The 18,576-nt window shown below is 49.2% G+C and overlaps 2 protein-coding genes across 3 annotated transcripts in view; both read right to left on the reverse strand.

Moving 5' to 3' along the window:
• Zbtb39 (zinc finger and BTB domain containing 39) overlaps positions 1-18,576 on the reverse strand; it is a 161,047-nt gene that overhangs the window by 111,056 nt on the left and 31,415 nt on the right. The gene's annotated exons all lie outside the window — the stretch shown is intronic.
• On the reverse strand, positions 1,012-17,752 carry LOC127215650 (retinol dehydrogenase 7). 2 transcript variants are annotated; one of them, XM_051176088.1, is made up of 4 exons: positions 6,157-6,538; positions 3,427-3,685; positions 1,769-1,932; positions 1,012-1,272 (listed from the first exon to the last, which is right to left on the reverse strand). In XM_051176088.1, the coding sequence occupies exons 1-4, from the start codon at positions 6,467-6,469 to the stop codon at positions 1,055-1,057; spliced, it is 954 nt and encodes a 317-aa protein (XP_051032045.1). In that variant the 5' UTR covers positions 6,470-6,538; the 3' UTR covers positions 1,012-1,054. The 2 variants fall into 2 exon arrangements, with proteins under 2 accessions (XP_051032045.1, XP_051032046.1); XM_051176089.1 differs by lacking the exon at positions 6,157-6,538 and adding an exon at positions 17,374-17,752 and having other exon boundaries at positions 1,013-1,272.

Below are 18,576 nucleotides of genomic sequence, written 5' to 3' on the forward strand. Positions count from 1 at the left end.
ACTTTGCCACTTCATGAAGATGGTTTCTCTGCTCTTCCCTCACTTGAAAAGAATGTCTCAAACCAGGTCTTGGGGAGCCAGGACGAGTCCGAGAGCATCTCTGACCTTAAGGAGCAAATGATCAGCAGAAAGTAAAAGACTAGAACCCAGAAATGACATCCGCTCCATTCACCAAGGGCTGTAGGCAGGAAACAGAGGTGAGGGGGATTGGCACGGAACAGAATCACGGTGAACTGAGGTAGGTAGTTCCTGAATACGCAGGGAAGTTGCTGGTGAGAGAAAGAACAAGATCTGGGGGTCCTACTAATATTTCCAGACATCTCCTTGATGCCATTCTTTTGTCTTATGCTGTGAATCAGGTTGCTTGGAAGAGGAGCAATGGTCACCCTTCTCCATGGTGGGAAGAGCTCAGCAAGTGCAGAGGTAATAATCAGGACTCTCTCTCCCGGTGGCCCACACCTCACTGCTCCTCTAGTTCAAGGCACAGGACACATGTAATCTTTTTGGCATTTATTCTACAATGAAGTCCAAAGAAAGCCACGGTTTCAAGACAAATCAACAATTGGTTTCTCTGTCTTGGGCAGATCCCATACCACCAACGCTACCATCGCCTAACCTCAGGTTGCTGATGGGGAGTTAGGACATGGAGTACTGGTGTGACCCTCCCACTTGACATCATGGACAAAGGGGATTGAGAAGTGGGTTCTTTCTGTATTACATGACAGTGTGAGTAGTCAGGCCCATGCATACCCCAAGAAAAGGGGCCAGAGGCAAAGCATGTCCTAGGTGTTCACAACCTCCCCCGGTTCCATGGATTCTCCCAACAGGCCATGATGCTCAGAGCCTTGGGAAGTTGCCTAACTTAACAAGTGACTGCCAGCACCTTTGCATCCCTGTTCCCTGGCAGAATTCTTTGGCTCTTTCCTCTGGACTTTACTGGTCTTGAGCAGTGTGAAAGCAGAACCATTTTAATGAATATGGTGAACAATGTGTCCTGTGCCATTCCCTCCCTCCATCCTCCCTACTTCCCCAATTTTGCATGAAGGTGCAGATTTCATAGGGCCTGGGCAGGCTTCACAGATGACCAGTAGAAGATAGCATCTATCAGGAAGGTGGGCAGGTAGCTCAGGGGGAGGTAGAAGAGCTTGGCATCCCAGCCAGCTGAGTACCGGGTGCGAGGGTGACAGGAAGTCAGTGCGTGCTCCATGCAGTCCGTCACCAAAGTAAGGTCATCTGAGCCTGATTCCACCATTGAGTTCATTGTTTGCAACACTGGAGAGAACAAGAAATTATTCCAGGAGACTCCACATCCCACCTATCAGTTGGCTGCTCTGAGGCCAACTGAAGAAATTTTCTCTAGATCCTATGCCTCCCACACTCAGAAGCCATGCCTAAGCCTGGTCTGTCCCGGGTCCTCAGGAACCGTGCACACTCAGCTACCGGTGTCCCTATTCAGAGAACCCTCTGGCTGAATAGCTGGAAGGTCTCTCCCAACACTGAAAACAAACCCAGGATTATGGAGAGTGGTGGTCTATGCTGCCTCCCATGCCCAGCTTCATTTTTGCCTTCAGATAATGAAGGGTTCACATAAAAGCAAAGCCCCAAGTTCTTGCAGCCAGAATCCCATAGGCTCCCAAGGAATTGGGAATAAACATCTCCACTGTGAGAAAAAAACATCCCTGGTCAGGGCTTGTGACAGTGGCAGAAGGTGCAGGACACTTGGGATGTAGAACAAGGCTTAGCTTTGGTGTTCCTATAGGTCACTCACAGGATAGCAAAAACGTCTCGCCATAGATCTCTTTGACCTCTGAGCTGGCCTGGTCCCACAGCATCTTGACACTTGATGGTACCCTGCCATTCCTGGTCATATCAGTCTTAAAGCTTCCAGGCTCTATGATAGCCACCTTCACTCCAAAATAGGAGAGCTCCCTCCTGCAAGACAGCAGGCAAAGGTCAAAGAATTTAGAAATCATACATCCGGCAATACAATATACCAACAAGAGCCTGTGGTGAGAAAAGGCCAGAAGTTTTGGATCTGGCATGTACGGCAGTTGCGGACACAACTATTAGCAAGGACTATTGTCTCTGTGCTTTTCAACGTCACTCCAAATATTTCGTGTGTGCAGTTCACCACTTTAAGCCTAGATATTTCTGTCCTATGACACCGAGTAGGACTTCTATCCATATAGGGCACACACAATGTCTCACCAGGCTTGCCTAAATCAGCTCCCTCTCACTCCTGAGTCCCAGCTTCACCTTCTACTGGCTCAGGGAATCTCAGGCCAGTTCCTGCCTGGCTCCTTCAGTCTTCAGGGAGCTGTTCTGTGTAAGCAGCTGTAGCACTTCAACTTGAAATCTTTTTGCCCTGCATCTAGCAGGAAATCTAACCCAGTTTGCTACAGTGATGAAACAGCTTCAGGTGGTTGGCCATGCTACAGCATGATGTATCTGTATCTGTGTATGTATCCCTACCTCTGTATCTGTATCTATATATCTGTATCTCTGTATCTGTATCTATCTATCTGTATCCATATCTCTGTTTCTGTATCTGTATCTCTGTTTCTGTATCTGTATCTCTGTTTCTGTATCTGTATCTCTGTTTCTGTATCTGTATCTGTTTCTATCTGTATCTTTATCTGTCTAGAATTCTCACACTCTCCAAAAGCTACCCTGTGACAGTCTTCCCAGGCCCACTACTGCCAGGGCTGATATGCCCTTTGCTCCAGGATGACACAGCACTAACTGGATGTGTTTACAATCACACTGGGCCTGGTTGTTAACATTTTCTTACCCAGGAAGCCCATGTAACCAGGCTGTCTTCTTGTCATGTTCAGCCCTTACCTCAGACCCATGCTGCAGGCCATCCACAAATCCAATGACTAATGTGGTCACTACTGCTAAAAATCTCTCAGCCTTGGTCATGTTCTCTCTCTCTCTCTCTCTCTCTCTCTCTCTCTCTCTCTCTCTCTCTCTCCCTCCCTCCTTTTGCTCTCTCCATTGCTAGGATTTTTGTTGTTGTTGGGCTGTTTATTTATTAGAGTCAAAACTGCATCATCATGCTAGAATATGAGAATTGTGGACTTTGACAAGAGCTTGATAAGCACAAGTTGAATTAAATATGATGTTCAACCCACCTCTAGGGCAGTCCCAACCTGAGCATGCAAGAGGGTGAGGATATGTACTCTTGGCCATGTCTTGGCCACCTCAGATACTTCCCTTCTGTGCCCAGGGCAGGCAAGGATAAGTGAACCTGGGCCTTGATCATCTACCAGGGGTATGGAGAGAGGCATCCCAAAAATGACCACCTTACTCCAGAGAGAAGATGGTAAGAGCATCCCCCAAACATGAAAGAAAATGCTTCAAAGGTTGTGATTAAATAAAACACCTGCCAAAGGTTCCCAAAAGGACTCCATAACTCTCCATTACCTGAGGGAGTCCGAGAAAGCCTCTACACCATACTTGGAGATGCAGTAGCCACCACCAAAGCAAGACACTCGACCCATGGTGCTAGAGACGTTGACCACACGGCCCCTTGCCTTCCTCACTGAGGGCAGCATGTTCAGAGTCACCTCGATCATGCCCAACAGGTTCACATCCAGGACTTTTGCAAAGTCCTGCTTGTTCAGCCACTCAGTGGGACCGAAGGGAACAGAGATGCCAGCATTGTTGACCAGGCCCCAGAGTCCTGGGAAGAAGAAAGAGCCACATTACATAGGTCTAGTTATGAAAAAATTCACATTACACTGGGGAAGGCCATGTGGACAGGCATTGGATGGAGAGTAGAATACAAGTAACAGCATGGTGGTTTGGGGCTGGGGCTACCCATCCCAGAAGGCATGGATTGCTGCATGGACACCTTCTTCTTTTGATTGTTGACAGTCTAGCTCATTACCTGAGAAGCAACAACCAGCCATATGATACCTTCCTTAATCTGGACACATGGAAACTCTGTTTGCATCTTACAGGTTAATAATACCTTGCAGGTCAGGGAGCAGAGGAAAAAGAAAAAACAGAAAGGGAAGAAAAGGCAAGAGGCAAAGCTACTATCCTAATGGAATTTGAGAAACATAAACTGTAAGGCCTGGCTGGAGGAGATTTGGGGAAACCATACTGCATTTGTGTTTTGAAGAAAGCCAGCTTTGGAAGATCCAGCATCCACACTGAATGACTTGTCAGACTTGGTGTGTCCTATTTTATTTTTATTTATTTAGGTTTTTCGACACAGGGTTTCTCTGTGTAGTTTTAGAGCTTGACCTGGAACTCACTCTGTAGACCAGGCTGGCCTCGAACACTCAAGAGATCCACCTGCCTCTGCCTCCCGAGTGCTGGGATTAAAGGTGTGTGCACCACTAACACCCAGCTGGTGTGTTCTATTTTAAAAAGAAGATGTCAGGTTGTGGAGGAGGTTAAGGAGGAAGGATGAGGGAGGAACAAAGGGCAAGAGCGAGGAATTGGGCGGACATAATACAAACATGTAGCATTAATGTATGAAATTAACAAAGAATAAATAAAAGTCTTAAAAACATATTGAGCAACTTTCCCGGGATGCTTGCGACAGAAGGCCAGTGTGAAAGAGGAGGTAACACTTGCTGCCGACCTTCTGCCCCAGAAAACGGTGCCCTCTCTCCATGCTCACTTGCAGGCCACCCTCACTCACCCTTTCCCAGCCCCGGGGGGCGGGTTTCCGGGCAACCACCCTGCAAGCTCTGCCATCAGCGAAGTCATGAAACAGCACGTTGACATCGCTGAGCTCCTTGCATGGGGAACTGGGGCCCAGCTCATGTGAGACAATCATGCCATTTTTCCTTGATCAGGCTCAGTAAATCAGATGCCCCCTATTCAAAACAATGCCTTGCCTTTCTGGGTACGAGTATGGTTTATTCAAGGTATTCTATTTCATCGGTCACAACATATTTATGCTTGCTGATAATTAAAATAAATGAGTTTTCCAAGACAGTGCTTATGTCTCACACACACACACACACACACACACACTATATATATATATATATATATATATATATATATATATACACACACACACACACATACATACATGTTTGTATGTATGTATGTAACAAGCTGGGCATGATGGCACATGCAAGCAAGACCCTTTTAGAAATGATAATAATAGTTAATAATAAGAAGAAAAAAAACATTTTTGTGCCAGAAACACCTGTATTTAGTCCCAAGATACATATAAATTTTAGAGATTTGTTAAAGGCTGGTCCCAAGTCACTGAATACCATTATTTGAAGTACTGTTCTTGAGGTAGTTATTATTTTTTATGAAAAGAATTCACATGTTTTAATCCTGCGTAGGGAAAAAACGTATCCATGGGTTACGTGTGAGGGGCCTGGGAATATAGGTTATTTTTATTTTGACTGTAATTCCCCAGAGTTTTGAACAATATCCTATTTCTAATTTACTCTTAGATTTCTTTAAACCACTCTCCTTTTCTGGCTATTACTATGGTAAAAGAAGAGCGGCCAGGAGCAGTGGTGCACACCTTGAATCCCAGGAGTTGAGAGACACAGGCAGGGAGATCTCTGTGAGTTTGAGACAGCCTGGTCTATAGATTGAGTTCCAGAACAGCCAGGGATACACAGAGAAACTCTGTCTCAAAAACAACAACATCAACAAAGGCAAACCTACTTCTTAGTATGTAGGTCCCCGAGTCGGACCTAAATCTTGTCGCTGCCTGCTCTACACAGGAACCATCTTGTCTCCCTCCAGAGAGGACGGCACATGACAAGTAAGAGCAATTACAGTGCTGATACAGGAGGTCCACTCCGCACGGCCCCAGATACTCTCTCTGCGCACAGAGCCCAGGGACAAGTCCCACCCTCTGCTCCAGAAAGGGGCCCTGTCTAAGGTGGCACCAGCATCCAGCAGTCTGGGTTTTCTCCACAGAAATGATGGCAGCGCAGACAGGAGCCTGAGAAAGTGGACCCTCACCAGGGCACCAGGGAGCTTGGGAGACAGCACATGGGGGAGAGAGAGAACGCACTCAGGTGATGGGTCGGGGAGGGCAGGAGGCTGCGGCTACTTCAAGTGCCCCACGCCCCTTCAGGACTCCTGCCAGGGACTGTGAAGGAGAGACCCTTTAAAGCAGAGAATCAAACCAACAGACAGACACAGGAATCTCAATGGTACCTCTGTTCCCGACTCGTTCCTTCACCCACTGAGTGGCTGCCACAATACTCTCTGTCTTGGTGACATCAAGGATCACTGTCTCCAGCCTGTCTGATGTCCTGTTCCTCAGCTCCTCGGCTCCCTTCTCTGTCAGACATGCAGCCAGCACCCTCATGCCTCTCCTGTCCAGCTGTCTGGCCAGCAGGTTTCCAAAGCCCGAGTCGCAGCCCGTGATGAAGACATACTTGTCTTGGAGATGGCTCACCACCTGCCTCTCCCTGAACAAGCGCAGGAGGTTCCACAGGCCCACTAGAGCCACCAGATAGAGCCACATGCCTTTGATAAGGACAGACACAGACAATCTGTGCCAAGGTGAGCCTGGCCTCTATTCACAGAGCATGCAGAAGATAATGAGCAATCGGGAGACACAGCAGAATGCAGGCTTCTAGCAGGGAGTCCACACTTTGTCTCTGTCCACTGCCTGTGTTTGTATTTATTTCTACCTCACCTCTCTGTTCCCTCACCTGATTTGTCATCTGATTTATAATGGCCTTTGGCCTGCCCTTACTTGCTGCCAAGAAATCACCACTGTCTATTCAGTAATCCATTTTTGTTCTATTATGATCTTTGCTTCTACTCACATGGGAATACATGCATGTTTCCTTACACATGCCACACTGCAGTCAACCCAGAACTTTGTGAACACAGTTAGGTGCTGGTGCCAACCTGCACTTGGACTCAGGACACATTCACAAGGAAATCTGCTCTGCGCTCAGGGTTCCTCCTCAGGTTCCTCAGCCAGATGTTCTCCTCAGAAATCTCTTTGTCTCTAGAACTCCAGGGCAGCTGAAGAAGAAACAGGGCAGGCTGGTGTCTTCCTGGCCCAGTAGCTGTCTGGAAGGAATGAAGTTCCAAATACAAACAGAAGTCTGACCCCAAGGCACACAAGGTGATGGTGGCTGGGACCCCAGACACACAATGACTCCCAGAGTCGGTGTGGAGGAAGAAATGACACACATTCTCAAGATGCCATCCTTGCTAGTTTTGTGGTTGTTATTGGTTACCTTATTAGTTTTGGGGTTTGGGGTATCAAATGGGAAAGACCAAACCTGAGAGCATGCTTCCATCAGATTGCCCATAGGCAAGTCTGGGGAGGCATTTCCTCCATTGTTAATTGATGAAGGAAGGGTTACTCCCCCACGGGCAGGGTCACCCCTGGACAGGTGGTCCTGGGCAGGCTGAGTGAGCCAAGAGGAGCAAACCAGGAAGCAGCTTCACCCCATGCCCTCTGCTTCAGATCATGTGTCCAGGTTCTGGCCTTGAGTTCCTGTCCTGACTTCCCTTCTTGAAGCCTGTCCACTATAGGGTGAAATAAGCCCTTTCCTCCCCATGTTGCTCTCAGCCATGGTGTTTCAGCACAGCAATAGGAGGCTACTGAGGACAGACGCCCTTCTCTTGGTGCTACAGATTCAACTGGACATTAGTGTAGCAATTTTGCATCGCAACCACCATGAATGCCCCAGAGTAACGTGAACCAGGCAGGATTCCTTGCACAATCGCACAGAAACCCTACTTATGCAAAATGTCTAGAGATACTTGGAGCTTGGCATCTGCTTCCTGGCCCCAGGGACATGCTTGACTGACTCTCTGAATCCAGCTGAAATAAATAAACCAGGAACCTTCCAGGTACATACTCCTTACCCGAGATTTTCACCAATTTTGACTCAACTTAATGAATCAAATAGTGTTGTAGCTCTCAAAGATCAGATTTCTACACACGAAGTCCCCCAGTGCAGTGCATATGTTACACGGACTCCATCTATCTGCCTTTCTTTGTGAGATCTCATAGTACCACACATCTTGCCCTCATTCCCTGGGGCGCCATAGTTCTCAAAAGCAGGATGCAGGAGCCCATCATGTTGCCCTCTGTCCTCCATTTCTGTGGCTTCCTCTGTATGGTCATGTACACAGAACCAAGACTCCTCCATCACTAAGGGTCTGAATGCAGTGCCGTCTCAGGGGAACAAGGACCACAAAGCCAACGGGTTCCCCTGGAACTTTTCCAGACACAGGGGCCCCTAAGAGTACAGACCGCGTAGGTGCTGCCCAACGTGTGTTACATGTGTACTAAGGAGTCTCTCCCCTAGGGTCCCAACGGAGACCTAGAATCTGGATCCCATGGAACTGTCCACTGAGGACTCCACAGTGAAGTACAGGATGCCATGTCTCCCAGGAGGTGACCCAAGAAGGACAGGGAGCTAGGAGAGCTGGGAGAGACAGAAAAGCCTAAGACCCGGGACCCAGCATGCAAACACCTCTGTGAGCTCTGTGAAGGGAAAGTCATGCCATAAAAGGAGGCAGGCTTTGTACAGCAGCTCAAGTGTGTGTGAGTGACAAGTGTGGGGTAGACCGCAGCTGCACCCTAAGGACTAAGCTTTGCTTACCAGCGGGGGGGGGGGGGGACTGTGACCTGTGCTGGGCCACTCTTCCTTCAAGGTGGGTGGGCATCTGCTCCCACCCCTGTTCCCCTCCTCACCTGCCCCTGCCCCACCCACCTCCCCCTGCACCTGGTTGTGCAAGGGTTCCCCCCACCCCCCATAAGCAGAGGTGTTTGCATGCTGGGTCCCGGGTCTCCAGAATGTTTGGGAAGGATGGGGGTGGGGTCCTGTTGGAGGAGGTGTGTCACTGGGGGCTGGCTATGAGGTTAGGAAGCTTCCCTCCTCCGGTTAGCCTTGTCCCCTGCTTCTCTGACATGTGAGCTCCCAGGCTGCTCCAGCGGCCAGCCTCCAGGCCTTTCCTCCGCCATCATGGACTCATTGGAACATAAACCCATTTAAATGCTGCCTTTTGAAAGGGATCTTCTTCATGGAGCTTAATCAGAGCATAGAAAAGTAACTTCTACACACCCTACACTTGTACTCGTGTTCCTGTGTCCCCCTTTACCCCTGCTCCAGAGCAACAGGGACCAAGGGACTCTAAATGATCTCAGCAACCAAGGGGACCTCAAAACCCTAGAGTGCTCTGCACCTTACAAAGTGAACACGGGGGGGGGTCCTTAACAAAGAGAGACAGAAGGTACATTTTCCTCCAGAGAACCCATGTCCTGTCAAGGGTGAACTCTCTAGGTTCATCCATTCATGTCAAACCCATTCCTCACAACTACAGCTCCTTCCTTCCTAGACCTGACAGGAATATGCGCTCCAGTTCCTGTCAAGGGCTTCTAGAACAGAGCAGATCTAGACTAGTCCCTGGAATTTCCAGATGAAGTAGTGAGAATGGGGGTCTGCATGGGACAGCCTCACCTGGAGCCTCAGGGCTGAAGAGAAATCCTCAGAGACACCTGCCCATCCCCAGGGTGTGATCGTGAATTCATCACACTATGGGGAGCTTCCTTCTATTCACACTTGCTCAGTCACACCATGATGCCCTAGAGCCACTGACCACACTTAGGACCGGACATATGTCCTAGGTGCCAGTCCTGCCCCCTCCCCTAGAGGAGCCCAGCATGGAGGGCAACAGCTTGTAGCCTCATCCATCCCTGATGCTGCAGAGCAAACTTCTCAGATGGGTTCAGTCCTCCTGATCCGTTTCCTCCCAGTGGACAAAGTGGAGAAATACCACTGGTTCTTCTCAACTGTGACAGTGAGTGGAGAGTGTGCATGTGTGAGTGTGCGTGAGTGTGCATGAGTGTGCGTGAGAGTGAGTGTGCGTGAGTGTGCAAGTGTGTGAGAGTGTGAGTGTGTGCGTGAGTGTGCGAGTGTGCATGAGTGTGCGAGTGTGCGTGAGTGTGTGAGTGTGTGTGAGTGTGCGAGTGTGTGTGAGTGTGTGAGAGTGTGCTTGAGTGTGTGCATGAGTGTGTGAGTGAGTGTGTGAGTGTGTGTGTGTGCATGTGTGAGTGTCTATGAGTGTGGTGAGTGTGTGTGAGTGTGCATGAGCGTGAGTGTGCATGTGTGCATGTGTGAGTGTCTGTGAGTGTGGTGAGTATGTGTGAGTGTGCATGAGCATGAGTGTGCGTGTGTGCATGTGTTTTGTGGGTGTGTGTGTGAGTGTGTGAGTGTGTGAGTATGCCTGAGTGTGTACATGAGTGTGTGAGTGTGTTTGAGTGGGCGTGAGTGTGTGTGAGTGTCTGTAAGTGTGCGTGAGAGTGTGTAAGTGTCTGTGAGTGTGTGAGTGTGTTTGAGTGGGCGTGAGTATGCGTGAGTGTGTGTGAGTGTGTATGTGTGAGTGTGTGACTGTGTGCATGTGCATGTTGTTTCTTCTGGGTGCAGACAGACTGAGTCCAGAGGCTCACATTTAGGCTTGCCCTCACTCACAGTCATCCTCCTGGTTTGCCTTTGCAGAATGCTGACATTGCAGGAGTGGCCCACCCTGCCCTGGTCTTGCTCAGCTTTCCAAGACAACATGGGCTGACCTGGATGGACCACACAGGAGTTCATTCAACAGGAGCATTTGGAGACTCTAGACTCCTTTCCGCCTTTTCCTCTTCCTGTCCCTTCACTGTTCCGAGACTGCAACCAACACTCACTGTGAGTTTTCTGTTGACTTTCTTGAACTACTGCATGCTAGTCTATCATCATGTGTAATATTAGTGTCTGTAGGTAGCCATCGAAAAGAAAATAACAGAACAGCATAGCATGGTGGCATGCCCATGTGATCCAAGCTGTGGAGACATGGACACGCTACAGAGCAGGAGGAAGCCCTGGGCGGGTGAAGTCCTGTGTGTGTGCTGCTGACATGGGCACTGCCATGACATGGACCAAGGGCTCTGACCAGGGGATAATAGGCAAAGCCTTTCCCCATGTGGGTCAGGCCCTGACTCGGCCATGCCTTCCTCCTCTGCTCCAAGATTGGTGTTTATGGATGAGGGATCAGTCCTGAGAAAGCCAGCAACTGCAGCTTCCTGGAGGTGCTAGGCTGGGTTGCTGCCTTCAGACATCCCGCAGAGAACAGCCAACCCCTCCAGGATGCTGTCTGTCCATAACAAACACGCTGAGGGCCCAGGTTGCAGAGGAAGGAAGTAACTGAGGCTCCATCGCAGCACACGCAACCACCGGCTGCCAGCTCAGTACATGTGTCTCTGTGCCTGTCCCTTCTTCATTCCCCCACTGTCCCCAAAGTCCCTTTGGGTTTCAGACCTATGCAAGATGACTTGCTGTAGAAAAACTAGGTATTCATACCATGGTGAACCTGTGTGACATAGTGATATTCTGTGTAAACTAACGAAAAGATTAACTAACAATACAAAGAGGTTAGACACGGGGACTGCTGGTGATAGCACTTGCATCTCTACCAGAGGACAAATTTTACTCCCAACACCACGGCTAAGTAACTCACAAATGCTGGGAATTCCGTCTCCAGGGGATGCAATGATCTGCACTCTGTGGGTACTCCAACACACATGGAATAGAGGCACACATGCACACAGATAGATAAAAACCAATCTTTAAAAATAAAATTAGGAAATGATGACCCTGAGATGTGGGTCATCTCACTTTCTCTTTTCAGCCATATTGGGGATCACGGTTGAGACACAGCAGTTGCTCCTGTGACTCTGTCCTCCGTGTTCACACCCAGGGAAGGAAATCAGGCACCTATGGGAGTCCCTCTCAATGCCAACGGTGTTCTGAGCCCAGGAACCTTCCTTCTGAGGATCCGTGACCTGACACTACACTCATGCACTCCCAACTGTGGAAACAGATGTAGGCTTCACAGAGCTTTGGCAGGCTTCGGGGATGTCCAGTAGAAGAAGGCATCCACCAGAGCGCTGGGCAGGTAGCTCATGGGGAGGAAGAAAAGCTTGGCATCCCAACCAGCTGAGTATCGGGTGCGAGGGTGACAGGAAGTCAGCGCGTGCTCCATGCAGTCTGTCACCAAGGAGAGGTCGGCCGTGCACTTTCGGTCCAGTGACTTTATCGCTGTCAGATCTATGCAGAATGAGAAGCGATGCAGGTGGCGATTGCCTTCACCACTCCTGCTCTCCATCCCATGCCTCCCACATCAGAAGCCATGCCCAAGCCTAGCCTCTCCCAGGTCCTGAGGAGGGACCACAAGCCGGCTTCAAGGAAGAACCATGCAGCTCTCCACCTGTGTGTTAGCTCATGGGAAGTTCTGTGGAACCCGCCTCCCCTGCCTGACTCACCCTCAGATTCATGATGAGAGGTTCAGATGGAACAGAGCAGTCTGTTCTGAATGTCCAGAACTCTTTGAGACCTGATACCCACCCTCCCCACCCCAGGGGTCTAAACTGGCTTTCTGTGATTAGAAAGATAAAGGTATTGCTACTAGCAACATGAGTGGAGACTAAGGGTTCTGGCTAGGCTTGGTTTTGATCCTTGCAGCTCACTTACTAGATGACAGGTACTTCTCGCCATAGACCTCTCTGACTTCTGGGCTGGCCCGGTCCCACAGCCTCTTGACACATGACATAAGAAGGTCACTCCTGCTACTACCAGTCTTGAAGTAACCAGGCTCTATGATAGCCACCTTCACCCCAAAATAGGAGAGATCCCTCCTGCAGAACAGACAGACATCAAGGACTTCAGGGGACTTCCTGTGAAAAACTCACATGCAACAGGAGCCTGTGGTGAGGAGAGGCCGTGAGATTTGGAACTGGGTTGTGCAGCAGATGGGAAAGACCCCTGTGCTGAGGACGCTGCCTCTGTGCTTTTGGTGTATCGAGTTGACTGGCCCAGAGCTAGGCATTCTGTTCTGTGACATCACTTAAGACCTCCCTCCATGTACAGCAGACACAGAGGATCGCCATGCTTGCTAGAGTCACCTCCTTCTCACAAGACGCCCTCCTCCCTACGTATGTCCCAGGGAGCTCTGAGGACATGTCCCACATTGTTCCTGTCTTCAGAGAGCAAGACCCTGCCTGCCCCTCCCTCCATTCACAGCCTTCCCCTCCCCTACAGCCAGGACTGAACCTGCCCCAAATGCCCCCCTCTTTCAACATGTCTCAAGGGTATAATTGGCAACATCATGAAATACATACTGCCCAGTGCCTTCAGGCTTCACACAAGTCTACCTCAGGCCACCTGGTGACCCTCCTCTTCCATATCTGGCCTGTCCTGTCCCCCCAGGAGAATCCACCCAAGCATACAGGTTCCAGGCTTCCATGTTTAAGCTTTGCTCTGCACGGTTGTCACAGCTGACTGGGCCATGGCCATTCCAAAGTGAGGCCACACATCTCTTCTGTCCCCTCTTGATCTCCAGGTCAGGTTAGAACCCTTTCTCTAGTGCAGGGATGTGTTGAGTGTGAAGACTACAAGGGCCTGATGCCTATGTGTCAGTTTGAATGAGATGGCCATCCCAACTGAAACACATTTTAGCACCATACAGCTCAGGGGTCTGGATTCTGAACCAAAACTGCTCACAGGACCAATTCTACCTCAGTAATGTCCCCAGTGCCCTCCCCCCTCCATGACAGAACAAATGAACTGAGCTCAGGTCTCCTTCCTGCCCTCTACTAGACATGGATATGTGCTTCCCCATGAAAGATTCAGGGAGGGGAATATAAGGACCAAACCATCTCTACAATGAGATCCTAAAGGCCTTGTTTAAAATGCCCCCCCGAAAGCTTCCCTCAGGGTCCACATCCTTGCCCAGTACCTGAGGCAGTCCGAGAAGGCCTCTACACCATACTTGGAGATGCAGTAGCCACCACCAAAGCAAGACACTCGACCCATGACGCTAGAGACGTTGACCACACGGCCCCTTGCCTTCCTCACTGAGGGCAGCATGTTCAGAGTCACCTCGATCATGCCCAACAGGTTCACATCCAGGACTTCTGCAAAGTCCTGCTTGTTCAGCCACTCAGTGGGACCCGAGGGAACAGAGATGCCAGCGTTGTTGACCAGGCCCCAGAGTCCTAGGGACAGTGGGAAGAAGAGAGAGTCACACAACCCAGCTATAGTTGTGGATGGAATGCATGCTCAGCAAGGCAAGACCGCTTACACATGTGTTTACTGGAGGGTAGGATGCTATGAACAGCAGCCTGGTTTCATCAGGGCAGGGGAACCCATCCCACATGCTCTAGGCTCACTGCATGGATACCTTCCTCCTCTAAGTCTTCATGGCCCAGCTCCCTGCCCAGGAAGTAAGAAGCAGTCCTTTCTCACTTGCTAGTTTCAAGAAGGGATGGACGTTGAAGACTTGGTGTGCCTCTGTTTATCGCCTTGTGTTTTGCGGATTATTCTCACCCCTGAAGATATTTTATTCTGTGTCTTGTGGTGGTGGTTTCAATAGGAATCTGACCCTTAGGCTCATATATTTGAAAGGTTGCTCATTGGGGAACAGCACTACATGGCTGGGATTGAAGTTGAGGCCTTGTTTGAGGCAGTGTTTCACTCAGGGTGGGTTTGGGCTTCCAAATGCCCAAGCCAGACCCGTGTCTCCATCTTTCTGCTACCTGGAAGGATTCATGGAGAACTGATCTGGACATAGAACTCTCAACTTCTCCTGCATCCTCGTTGCCTGCACTCATCCAGGCTTCCTGCCATGCTGATAATGGACTACACCTCTGAAAGTGTAAGCCAGTCCCAAATACATGCCTTCCCTTATGAGAGTTACGGTGGTCAGTGGGCAATACTGGCACACCACGCCTTTAATCTGAGCCCTCAGGAGGCAGAGGCAGGTGGATCTCTGTTAGTTCAAGTCCAGCCTGGTCTACAGAGTGAGTTCCAGGACAGCCAGAGCTGTTACACAGAGAAACCCTGTCTCCAAAAACTGAAAAAAGAAATTACTGTGGTAATGATAACCCTCTATGGAAACAGAATACTGACTAAGACACATTGTTGCTTCTGTCTTTCAAATGGCAGAGGAAGAAAATAATAAGGAAGGACAAGGAGAGAGGGAACAATTTAAAAAAAAAAAAGACAAAATTAACATTTGGGTGAAAATGGGTTGAGACACGGCCAACTGTAGTCTTGATTGGGGAGACTGTGGGGAAACAGTGCTGTGTTTTGGGCTCTGATGAAGATGGCCTTGCAAGTTCATCAATATTGAGCATCTGTCCTCAGACACCTACAAAACCCAGGGACAGGATAGGAAAGGTGACAATGCTTGCTGATCACTAACAACGCTGAGACTCCTCCCTCAACCTCAGAACAGGGTGCCCTTTGATGGAGCTGACCCACAGTCTGCCCTTCCCCACCTCCTTTGGTGTTTTGGTCATGGATGCTATGTACCACCCTGGAAGTCTCACAACTAAACTCAGCATCTTGACTGTCAATTTCTGTGCAGAGTGTGTTGGACATTGGTTGGTTGAGATCAGGCATCCAGTCTGCTGATTTAAAATAATTGGCTCAGTAAGTGGTATGCCTCCTAGTGTCCAAAGCATGTCTTGTTGCTCAGGATACCCATATTCTTCCATCATGTTTTTGTTGTTGTTTTTTGTTGTTGCTGCTGCTGCTGTTTTTGTTGTTTGTCCTATTTTATTTTTCTTAAAAAGCCATATGGAAATGTCCTCCTGTAGAAGCTTCCTGTAATACATGTGCACATGAAAGGAATCTAAACAAAGCTTCGGTAGGATGCAGAGAACATACCTGACCTAGACATCTTAGGACACCAAGGATATCCTCCAGTGACAGGAATGGGTTACATCCTGGTGACTCATTGGCCAAAAGGGCCTCATGGGGCCCAACTCCCAACCCCACCACAGGCTACTGGCAAGGCTTCTCATTGCTCTGCACATCCTGGTACCAAGGCCATAGTGCTGAAGATGGTACTTACTGAGGTCATCAAATTGGGAGAAGTTGAGCTGGTGCCCGACTGAAAGCTTCACCCCTACTGACTAGCATTCAAGGGGCCAGAAGATACTCTGTACTCTAACGAGGAGGAAGACAGTCACCAGCGTCACCCTGCTAGGAACCCTGTGACCTACAACATTTAAGATACACTAGGGCAATAGAGGCACAGATGACGTGGGCGTAACTGAGCTCTTTTTAATTACATTTAAGGGCTACTCTCTGAGACTCTACTAGTCAAAACCTGAGAATCCTAATACTATTCTGCTAAAGAAAATAAATACACTAAAGTGACATTTAATACTTGCTATTATACATACAGACCAGGGGTTTGTTCAGCCCCTGTCAGAAAACATTAGTCTTGCAGTAGATGAGAAGTAACCCAGGAAACACATCTGGAAATCGTGCAGTGAGTGAGAGGCTTTGGAACACTCAGTCCTAAAAAGGGAATCTTCATGAGCGCCCCACCCTCCAGGGTCAGGGATCTATGAAGGTGAGGACGTGGGAGGATTATAAGAGCCAGACGTGGGACCTGGAGAGATGGCTCAGTTGGTTAAGAAATTATCTGCTCTACCAGAGGTCCAGAGTTCACTCCCCAGCAATCACATGGTGGCTCACAACCATCTGTAATGCTGTCTGGTGCCCTCTTCTGGCCTGCAGGGATACATGCAGGCAGAACACTGTATACACAAAAAAAAAAAAAAAAAAAAAAAAAAAACAAGCAAACAAAAAGCCAGAGCTGAGGGATGAGTCCAATCAGCTGTCTTCCAGACACAACAGGACTCGCACAGGTTGTGGCAGCATTTCACAGGTTCCAGATGTGACCCAGCGCTGAGAAGGAGAATGGGGTGCAAGGTCCAACCTCTAACCAAGCAGCTGCTGGCAAAGGGTGTAACAGGTACAACCGCTGTATTGGCATTGGGGCCTCATACCCAGAAGTCGTTGGCTAACACAAAATGAATTCCAAGTAGTAACTGTTTAAGGGATTTTTTTTCCTTTTATTCTTGGTTTCCTGTTGTTTTTCATTGTGGTGTTTTAGTTTGTTTTTATCTGTGTGTGTGTACGTGTGTGTGTGAGTGACATTCCTGCAGTGATGGATGTTGCACTTAAGCATGGCAATAACCTTTGTCCTTATAAGGGATCCCAGTTGGAAGGTGAGACCAGGTCCCAGTACTGAGAGAGGAAATGCATCTGACACATGAGCATCCAGTCCTCCTTCCTCCTTGGTCTCTAACGTGGCACTCAAAGCCAACAGTCCAGTCTTTCTGCATAAGATGACAGAAGAGTTCAGACAGGAGTGTGGACATGAAATTACACAGGGCATCGGCCGACCAAGAAGAGAACTTGAGGGACTCAAGTAGGAAGAAGGAAGGACTGTCATGTCAGAGAGGGAAGATCTGCTGTCAGTTCAATTCCACATGTACCCATGTCAGGGATCTCTTCAGGCCTACACAGGCAGAGAAACCAACACAGACAGGAATCTCAATGGTACCTCTGTTCCCGACTCGTTCCTTCACCCACTGAGTGGCTGCCACAATACTCTCTGTCTTGGTGACATCAAGGATCACTGTCTCCAGCCTGTCTGATGTCCTGTTCCTCAGCTCCTCGGCTCCCTTCTCTGTCAGACATGCAGCCAGCACCCTCATGCCTCTCCTGTCCAGCTGTCTGGCCAGCAGGTTTCCAAAGCCCGAGTCGCAGCCCGTGATGAAGACATACTTGTCTTGGAGATGGCTCACCACCTGCCTCTCCCTGAACAAGCGCAGGAGGTTCCACAGGCCCACTAGAGCCACCAGATAGAGCCACATGCCTTTGATAAGGACAGACACAGACAATCTGTGCCAAGGTGAGCCTGGCCTCTATTCACAGAGCATGCAGAAGATAATGAGCAATCGGGAGACACAGCAGAATGCAGGCTTCTAGCAGGGAGTCCACACTTTGTCTCTGTCCACTGCCTGTGTTTGTATTTATTTCTACCTCACCTCTCTGTTCCCTCACCTGATTTGTCATCTGATTTATAATGGCCTTTGGCCTGCCCTTACTTGCTGCCAAGAAATCACCACTGTCTATTCAGTAATCCACTTTTGTTCTATTATGATCTTTGCTTCTACTCACGTGGGAATACATGCATGTTTCCTTACACATGCCACACTGCAGTCAAGTCCCAGGCTCACCTGTGTCTCTGCATCTTGCACTTGACTGCCACAAACCCAGAACTTTGTGAACACAGTTAGGTGCTGGTGCCAACCTGCACTTGGACTCAGGACACATTCACAAGGAAATCTGCTCTGCGCTCAGGGTTCCTCCTCTGGTTCCTCAGCCAGATGCTCTCCTCAGAAATCAAAGTAGCTCTCCTTGTGTCTAGAACTCCAGGGAAGAAGGAGGGACCAGCTACAAAGGAAGGCTGACCCCAAAGGGCAATAATGTTTTGGCCCCTGGGCCCACAGATACCTAAGATCCAGAGATGGCGCAGGGGAGGATTCCCTCCAGATGCCCTTTCTCCTGGCTTCATGAGTTCAAGCAGACATAAGCTTAGTCGTCTTGAATTCTAGCCTCCACGAGTGCCCCTGACTGGTCTCTGACAGGATTTCTGGCTTAACTTCACAGCAAGCCTCACTCGGGAGCTCTGGAGGAGTGTGTGGAACTTTGCAGTGGTTCCTGGCTCTAGAGATGTGCGCAGGTGTCTCTCAGATTCCAG

Source organism: Phodopus roborovskii, unplaced genomic scaffold, assembly GCF_943737965.1.
Source record: "Phodopus roborovskii unplaced genomic scaffold, PHOROB, whole genome shotgun sequence".
NCBI lineage: Eukaryota > Metazoa > Chordata > Mammalia > Rodentia > Cricetidae > Phodopus > Phodopus roborovskii.

Excerpts from the sequence above, each read along its gene's own strand:
- LOC127215650 (XM_051176088.1), bottom strand. The coding sequence starts at position 6,469 with ATGTGGCTCTATCTGGTGGCTCTAGTGGGCCTGTGGAACCTCCTGCGC. Across the intron at positions 3,686-6,156 it reads GGAACGAGTCGGGAACAGAG|GACTCTGGGGCCTGGTCAAC; the intron begins GTACCATTGAGA and ends TCTTCTTCCCAG. Across the intron at positions 1,273-1,768 it reads CGAGACGTTTTTGCTATCCT|TGTTGCAAACAATGAACTCA; the intron begins GTGAGTGACCTA and ends TGTTCTCTCCAG.